This window comes from Coregonus lavaretus (genome assembly GCF_964263955.1).
Source record: "Coregonus lavaretus genome assembly, chromosome: 2".
NCBI classification, from domain to species: Eukaryota; Metazoa; Chordata; class Actinopteri; order Salmoniformes; family Salmonidae; genus Coregonus; species Coregonus lavaretus.
Genome location: NC_139989.1, coordinates 24020462 through 24029989, shown reverse-complemented (window position 1 = coordinate 24029989; position 9528 = coordinate 24020462). Strand labels below are relative to the sequence as shown.

The 9528-nt window shown below is 43.3% G+C and overlaps 1 protein-coding gene across 1 annotated transcript in view; it reads right to left on the bottom strand.

The window, feature by feature from the left end:
• Positions 1-9528, bottom strand: part of LOC311138616 (ribonuclease 3-like) — a gene marked incomplete at both ends in the record, with an annotated part of 241316 nt that overhangs the window by 97912 nt on the left and 133876 nt on the right. Inside the window, 5 exon segments of the mRNA XM_084173376.1 lie at positions 94-97; positions 574-633; positions 1283-1343; positions 1460-1552; positions 1555-1597. Of these exon segments, the coding sequence (XP_084029502.1) occupies positions 94-97; positions 574-633; positions 1283-1343; positions 1460-1552; positions 1555-1597 (261 nt within the window).

The window sequence follows — 9528 nt, the reverse complement described above, 5'->3', positions numbered from 1 at the left end:
CTTTTTCCCAGTGAGGCTTATATGGTTTGACGTGCAGAAACTACCTAATGAGCTAAGCTGGGCTAGCCCAGACATTTTCCCCTCTCCAGCTACCTTTCTAGCCAAAGGAAGCTTGCGTCCCAAATGGTTCCCTATTCCCTATGTAGTACACACATTTTGACCAGGGCCCACAGGGCTACATAGGGAATAGGGTACCATTTGGGACACAGACAAGGTAGCTAGGTAGGGAGGTACTGACTGTAGTAATAATAGCTCCATGTAATTAGTAGTATGGCAGTGCAAGCTGAGTGGTACCTGGGCCACAGCGGTACCCTCTCACCTGGGAGTGAGTCAGTCAATAACACACACAGCATTTACACAGCTAATTGCTAGTTGTCATGGAGACTTTCAGCAAGGCCCTATGAAAAGGGCTATGGTGAAATTACAACCCAATCCCCAATTAAGGGTGAAATCACAGAGCAGAGTAAGGGAGAGAAGAGGGGGAGAGAGTCTTCGCCATGTTTGATTAGCAAAGGTGTCCGTCAAAATAATTGAAGAAAAAAGAGCGAGGGAGCTGATGGACATAAATCTCACCTGGTGAGAAACTCCACAACTGCATCGCAGAGAAACTCCAGCCGCTCGTTGTGAAAGAGAGGGGGGGGGGGGGGGGGGGGGGGTTGAGAAGAGAAAGCGAGAGACAGGGAGGGAGAGAGAGTGACAGGGAGAGAGAGAGGAGAGCGACCGAGAGAGGAAGAGATGGGGAGAGAGAAAGAGAGGAGTAAGAGAGAGGAGGGAGGGAGGTGGGGAGGAGAAAGAGAGTGAGATGAGGGAGAGAGAGATAATTTAATGGGCATCTCAGTCTACAGTATATCAGACATTTACACAGGAACCACAGGTCTCTAAGACAGACCAAATCAACACAATCTGACAAATATCACAGGTGAAAATCCAATAGTGACCTGAAATATGACCTATACAGGTTTGAATGAAGTTGATTAATTCTGCTCAAGTGTATTTATTCTGTCTCAAACTTTCACAAATCTAATAGCACACATTTATTAGCACACAATGCAAAGGTGTATTGGAATAAGAATGGCCCTTGCGTTAGTGGTTTGTGATATTTCTTAGGCTCACTCATGGAAATAAATGCAGGGCCTACAAACACTAGGGCATAGCAGGACAGCAACTGGTTGATTTAGGGACTATGCATTTGCTAAGTATGTATTAGATAATGGATTAAGAATGGCCCCTGCATCAGTGGTTGGTGACATTGCTTAGACCTCCTTATGGAATTAGAGTCTACCTGGAGGGGGAGGGGTCGTCTTGTTCAAGACGAGACATGATGTTGATCAAGGTGTTGATTCCTGACCAACCAGAGAGAGGTTGGTTAGTCAGCATAGATAGCAGTTGCATCCATTAATTAATATTGATGGAGTGTCTGTGTGTGTGCGCGCGTATGTGTTGTACTGTAGGTACCCACCCTTCTTCCTCATGTACATGTGGTGGACCTTCCTGTCTCCATACTTGGGCTGGCAGATGCCGCAGTTGGACAGGGAGTTTCGGGCGTGGTCTCGTTCATGCCGAAGTTCAGGTGGTGGCTGGGGTGAGTCATGGCCAGCTGGAGAGAGAGGGAAGAGAGGAGGAAGAAAAGTCTAAATCTGGTGGTGATGATGACAGTCTGATAGGGCTGGAAATTGTCAGGGACCTCACGATACGATATTATCCCTATACTTAGGTGCCAATATGATATGTATTGCGATTCTCATGATTCTATATGTATTGCCATTTGATACTGTGATTTTACTGCAATTTAATTTTCCAAACATATTGCTCACAATATGTCTGCTTCAGAGAGACAAGAGGGAGCATTAGAAAACACGTTTTGATCAGTCAGGGAATTAAAAGTGCTGAAAACATGTTGGCTCACTATTTAAAAAGAAGATGGAGAACAAGCTATAGGATGAAAAATACCTGAGTTTTGGCGCAGGTACAGCCGACTAGCACTAGCTAATGGTACCCACAGTAGCAAAAATAAATGTATTACTGTTGATCCAGGATCAGGTCTTCCACGCCAATATAACCCTATTTTTGTGATCTAAAAAGGTATCACTGATCCTAAATCAGAACTCCTACTCTGTTGATCAACTCATCTGGCTGAAACATGAAGCATACTTGGCTTTCCTTGACCTCCTAGATATGACTAGACTAGAACACTAACCATCTGAAGGATTGATCATTGAAACATTGAGCTACAGTATGTAATATGGACGTGAGCATCAAAAAATATAAATCAAATGAAAGAAAGTATAAATAAATCAAGCCTTTTATAACAAAAAGCCAATAGCACAGCAGAAGCTCTACACATATTCCCCACAACTCTGCTCTGTTTTGAGACAGGGCAAACTACAGAGCTTGGAAAGCAGGGTGTCTGTCTGAATTGAACATTGTCATCCGAGGAGAAAGAGGGAAAAGAGAAGATCGCTGTAGTACTGCCCAGTAAGACGTGTCGAGCATTTATCAATCTAACATTATCAGAATGTAGCTTCTCTCAGCAAAAACACTTTCCAACTCATTTCTCCTCTCACTGGGCTGCTCGGGTTTCAAATGCTTGTCTTCGTTCAGCAAACTTCAAATCAATTTCAAGCTCCAATGAGAAATACATGTAAAATGTTAAGAGAGGGGGTTTCGATATGTATAATTGCTGCAGACACAGCCGGGGTTGTATCCTTGAACAGAAACAAATTCAACCGAAAATCTATTTTCATTGTAACTAAAAGGAACAGAACAGCAAGAGTTTTTCAGAACTATCTGACATTGTACAAGTAGAAGTCTAGCATTCAAGCACAACTCTGTCCTCTTCTCTGACAGGTTGACAGAAAAAAACTGTTACTTGGAATTCTAACTCAGCCCTGTTGTGAAAACAGAGAAATGTCAGACACATTGACTGTGTCGTAAATGGCACCCTATTTGCCCTGGTGAAAAGTAGTGCAATGTAAAGGGAATGAGGGTGCCATTTGGGACTAAAACAATCGAGTGGCAAAGACAGTACACTAAAGTCTTACTTCTCAGTTTGGTGTTCTTTAAAGATTCTTAGGAAAGTGCGTATGAAGTGTATCAAGTGCAACACCTCAATAATTTTTGTAAACATTCCAAGGTAAAATATATACAGTACCAGTCAAATGTTTGGACAGACCTATTCATTCCAGGGTTTTTCTTAATTTTTATTATTTTCTACATTGTACAATAATAGTGAAGACATCAAAACTATGAAATAACACATAAAGAATCATGTAGTAACCAAAAAAGTGTTAAACAAATCGAAATATATTTGAGATTTAAGATTGTTCAAAGTAGCCACCCTTTGCCTTGATGACAGCTTTGCACACTCTTGGCATTCTCTCAACCAGCTTCATGAGGTAGTGCCTTCTTAAAAGTTAATTTGAGGAATTGATTTCCTTCTTAATGCGTTTGAGCCAATCAGTTGCGTTGTGTTGGCAATTCAAGTAACAGACATATCTCAACATCAACTGTTCAGAGGAGACTGTGTGAATCAGGCCTTCATGGTCGAACTGCTGCAAAGAAACCACTACTAAAGGTCACCAATAAGAAGAAGAGACTTGCTTGGGCCAAGAAACACGAGCAATGGACATTAGGACCGGTGGAAATCTGTCCTTTGGTCTGAGTCCAATTTGGTTCCAACTGCCGTGTCTTTGTGAGACACAGAGTAGGTGAACGGATGATCTCCGCATGTGTGGTTCCCACCGTGAAGCATGGACGAGTAGGTGTAATGGTGTGGGGGTGCTTTGCTGGTGACACTATCTGTGATTTATTTAGAATTCAAGGCACACTTAACCAGCCTGGCTACCACATCATTCTGTAGCGATACGCCATCCCATCTGGTTTGCGCTTAGTGGGACTATCATTTGTTTTTCAACAGGACAATGCCCAAAACACACCTCCAGGCTGTGTAATGGCTATTTGACCAAGAAGGAGGCTGATGGAGTGCTGCAGCAGATGACCTGGCCTCTGCAATCACCCGACCTCAACCCAATTCAGATGGTTTGGGATGAGTTGGTCCTCAGAGTGAAGGAAAAGCAGCCAACAAGTGCTTAGCATATGTGGGAACTCCTTCAAGACTGTTGTAAAAGCATTCCAGGTGACTACCTCATGAAGCTGGTTGAGAGAATGCAAAGCTGTTATCAAGGCAAAGGGTGGCTACTTTGAATAATCTTAAATCTCAAAGATATTTTGATTTGTTTAACACTTTTTTGGTTCCTACATGATTCCATATGTGTTATTTCATAGTTTCGATGTCTTCACTATTATATTAAAAATAAAGAAAAACCCTTCAATGAGTAAGTGTGTCCAAACTTTTGACTGGTACTGTATATATATTTTTTACCTTGGAATGTTTACAAAAATGCTCTAGCTTACAAGTAGTTGGGCTTATGTAGATGTCAACATTATTAAGTAAGTAATCCTTGTCCGAGCAAGAATGGCCCATAGGGCAGGAGCCAATCTCCTGTTTCTTTAGCGTGAGGCAGCTTAACGTACAAGTACTCCCACTGTACAGGACACTAGTCTGTCAAAATGATGATTGCATCAAGTATGGAGATTTGGATGTACTGATCATTGCACTGTCTAGGCTGCTCAACAGCCTTTGGCTAAACACGAGTAATCATAATAACTTAGACTTTCCTCCTGAGTGTGTGTCTCAAATGGCTCCCTATTCCCTACACAGTGCACTACTTTTGACCAGGGCCCACAGAGAATAGGGTGCCATTTGGGATACATTTTGAAACAACATTACTTTCCTATATGAATACAGTAAAATTGATATAAAGTCAAAAGTATATGCAGCAACATGTTATCTTGACTCTCGATCAATGCAAAGATTCCCTTTCACATTATCAATAATTGTGAAAGAAACAAAAAAATAATTTCAAAAAATAGCATAAATTAGACTACGTTAATCACGTTGGAAATTAGAAATACGAAAACATGATCCACTCAGGTGCCTCTTGCATGTGTCTCGTGTCACCAGCATGTAAAAACACACTAACACACACACACACACACAGAGTGAGATGACATCTGAGATGGGGCTGTGGTACAGTTGAATTATTGAGGCCCTTTGGGCCGTCTCTGTTTCATCACAGGTCAGGGGAGAAGGTGGGTGAGGAGAGCATAGAGAGGAGGGGTGAGGGGTAGGGGGGAGGAAGAAGAGAAGAGAATGGAGAGGAGGGGTGAGTGAGAGGGTGTTATTTCTTACTTTATTTGCTCAGAACATTTTTGGTATAATTTCCTATGACCTACAAGCACCTCTGGACATCAGATCAAATTTGACTTTCCAGACCTGGATCCTTTGTTTGGATTATCCGAAGCAGTCCCACTCATCACGGGAGCCCTTCCAAAAAGTTGTCGCCGGAGAAGAGGAAGGAGAGCCGGCGTTCCAAGTCAGAATAAGCAGTAGGGCAAACCACCCACCGCTTCCTAGTATATTACTTGCTAATGTATAGTCTCTGGACAATACACTGAAATTCGGCGAACTATTCTAATTTTAGCAACAAGGAAATGTGTTACGAGATTTCTATCTCTAATTCAACCTAAGCTTGAATCATTACCAGAGGTTGTAAGGCTCTGGTTTTAATCATCAATGATTCAAGGTCCACAACCCACAAGGATTATCTGTATCTTTATTCATGGAGAGCTCTGCCGCCCAAAACACATACACTCCTGTTTTATACCTCGACACACCAAGGCACCCTGCTCCGCCCACCTCTAGGAGGCCCCCTGTAACCCGTTTTCTCAGTCCCCTTCACCCTGGAATGTTTAGTCCCGCCCCCCTCTGTTAGTAGGTTGACAATACATTATAATTCTAACACAGTTCACACATTTATACTGTATTTGGGGTGAAATCCTTTAGTCATTATTCTTAAAATACAAATTAATCTAACAAAATGGCAGAGCGATTTCTGCATAGTGCACCTTTAAGACTTTCTGTTCTCCCGACCTGGAATACCTCACAATCAAATGCCGACCCCATTATCTGCTGAGAGAATTTACATCGGTGCTCATGAATTTAAAAAAAGTATTACTCTGACATTTTTAAAGTCATGCTGCCCTCAGTCCTTAACTTTCCCTAAAAAAAAGAAAGGAGAAAGGGGGGAAATGGGTGTGTTGATGAGTGAGGGGAAGCGAACGATGCATAATTATGTAATCACCAATTGTGAATGGCGAACAGGGTGGGCCATAATCTCAAACTCATGCATATGCGCAGATACTGTGTGTGACTGTGTGAGAGTGAAGTGTTGCATCTCGCTCATCTCAATATCCTAGCCTTTTCATTGATAATAGCCCCTTCTTTACTGAAATTGCGAGATACAGCTTTTGATTGCCGATAGATAGGCCTAGTGCAATGTTCTGACTGTATGCCTGGTGGCCGACCTGCCTATACTGTGCCCCTCCCCTCGCTCTTAGTCCCTCGCTAGCTCTCTATGAAAAATGCAAGTGTTTGTGATCTTGGAAGTACGGCAACTAATCAGTCTCCTCCGTTCCAAAAATACTGAATCTTAGGAGTCAATTCTGAATCTTGACACTCTGAAATGGGAGTCGACACTGAGAGTCGAGGTGCAAGGAATATTTTTTTTTAGAGTCGACTCTTCACCACTACACCATCGTCATTAACAGTTTGCAGAGAAAGGCAAGCGACAGCAGCAAAGTCCTGTAAGGATATACACTATATATACACAAAAGTATGTGGACAAACCTTCATATTAGTAGATTTGACTATTTCAGCTACACCTGTTGCTGACAGGTGTATAAAATCGAGCACACAGCAATGCAATCTCCATAGACAAACATTGGCAGTAGAATGGCCTTATTGAAGAGCTCAGTGACTTTCAACGTGGCACCGTCATAGGATGCCACCTTTCCAACAAGTCAGTTCGTAAAATGTCTGTCCTGCTAGAGCTGCCACGGTCAACTGTAAGTGCTGTTATTGTGAAGTGGAAACGTCTAGGAGCAACAATGGCTCAGTCGCGAAGTGGTAGGCAACACAAGCGCACAGAACGGGACTGCCGAGTCCTGAAACGCGTAGCGTGTGAAAATTGTTGTCTGTCCTCGGTTGCAACACTTACTTCCGAGTTCCAAACCACCTCTGGAAGCAACGTCAGCACAATAACTGTTTGCGGGAGCTTCATGAAATGGGTTTCATTGGCCGAGCAGCCACACACAAGCCTAAAATCACCATGCGCAATGCCAAGCGTCGGCTGGAGTGGTGTAAAGCTCGCTGCCATTGGACTCTCTGGAGAGATGAATCACGCTTCACCATCTTGCAGTTCGACAGACGAATCTGGGTTTGGCAGATGCCAGGAGAACGCTACCTGCCCCAATGCATAGTGCCAACTGTAAAGTTTGGTGGAGGAGGAATAATGGTCTGGGGCTGTTTTTGATGGTTCGGGCTAGGCCCCTTAGTTCCAGTGAAGGGAAATCTTAATGCTACAGCATATAATGACATTCTAGACGATTCTGTGCTTCCAACTTTGTGGCAACAGTTTGGGGAAGGCCCTTTCCTGTTTCAGCATGACAATGCCCCCGTGCACAAAGCGAGGTCCATACAGAAATGGTTTGTCGAGATCGGCGTGGAAGAACATGACTGGCCTGCACAGAGCACTGACCTCAACCCCATCAAACACCTTCGGGATGAATTGGAACGCCGACTGCGAGCCATGCCTAATCGCCCAACATCAGTGCCCAACCTCACTAATGCTCTTGTGGCTGAATGGAAGCAAGTCCCCGCAGCAATGTTCCAATATCTAGTGGAAAGCCTTCCCAGAAGAGTGGAGGCTGTTATAGCAGCAAAGTGGGGACAAACCAAACCAAAAGGGGGACAAACCACATTAACGCCCATGATTTTGGAATTAGATGTTCGACGAGCAAGTGTCCACATACTTTTGGTAATTGTAGTGTACTTTGAGAACTTAAATGAGAAGGAAATGCAAACTTTGTGAGGTGGAATTGAGGTACGGCAATGGTAGTACAGGTGCATTGCTTAACCATCTGAAAGGGAAGCACCGTGAGACAAAAACTTTTGCTAGCAGCAGCACAGCTGCATTGTGCATAACATATATTTTTTTTTGTGATTTCTCACATCCCTAACATAAACTAAAGAAAATGCTATTGTGTTATAGGAAATATTTGTTTTCATATTTTATTGTTATCCAAGACACAACCAAATTACTATTTTTGAGATCGCATATATTCAAAAAGGCATTCACACATCTGAGCTATCTTTGTTGCGGGTGCATGGTAACAACTGAGATAGTATATCTGAAATGCATTAAACTGTTACAATGTTGCAGTCAGAATGACTGCTCATTAGCGCAAAGGGGAGTCCTTCGAGGCCCAGCGGTCCTAGTGTTAAACAAACTGGAGACCGCATATATTGAGGCTGCATTTGTTTTGGTTGGGAACTTTAACAAAGGAAATCTGAGAAAAACACTCCAGAAATTCCACCAACATATCTCCTGCCTCACTCGCGGGAAAAATACCCTGGATCATTGTTATTCTCCACTCCGAGAAGGATAGAAAGCCTTCCCTTGCCCCCCCTTCGGCAAATCAGACCACACCTCCATCCTGCTCTTAACAGCCTACAGGCAAAAATGTAAGCAGGAAGTATCTGTGGTAAGATCTGACCAATCAGAATCTATGCTACAAGACTGCTTTGCTCACGTGGACTGGGAAATGTTCCAGGTCGACTTCGACAATAACATAAACGAGCATAAACACTTTCTATGCTCGCTTCGAGGTAATTAACACCAATCCTCCTACGTGGGCCCCCTGCTGCTGTAGAGGAATGTAAGCTCTCGATATCTGTGGCCGACGTGAGTAAGACCTTCATGCGAGTGAATACTCACAAAGCAGCTGGCCCAGACCGTATCCAAGGTCGTGACCTCAGAGCATGTGCAGACTAGCTGGCTGGAGTGTTCCCGGACATATTCAACCTCTCCCTGTCCCACTCTGTGATCCCCACATGCTTCAAGATGTCCACCATTGACCCTGTACCCAAGCAAACTAAGATAACCCGCCTAAATGACTACTTTTTTCATCATGATGTGCATTGAGAGGCTAGTCAAGGACTACATGTGTGGTCCTCTGTAGCTCAATTGGTAGAGCATGGCGCTTGTAACGTCAGGGTAGTGGGTTCGATCCCCGGGACCACCCATACGTAAAAATGTATGCGCACATGACTCTAAGTCGCTTTGGATAAAAGCGTCTGCTAAATGGCATATTATTATTATTATTATTATTACATCAACTCCACCTTATCTAACACCCTGGACCCACTCCAATTTGCATACCACCCAAACAGATCCACAGATGAGGCAATCGCCATTGCGCTATACACTGCCCTATCCGACCCGGACAAGAGGAACACCTATGTGAGAATGCTGAAAATAATACATAAGTAAAGAAAAAAAGCAGTTACTTTCTAAAAGCATCAGCTGATATTGCATCAATTAGATCATCACTCTACATTCATATTGT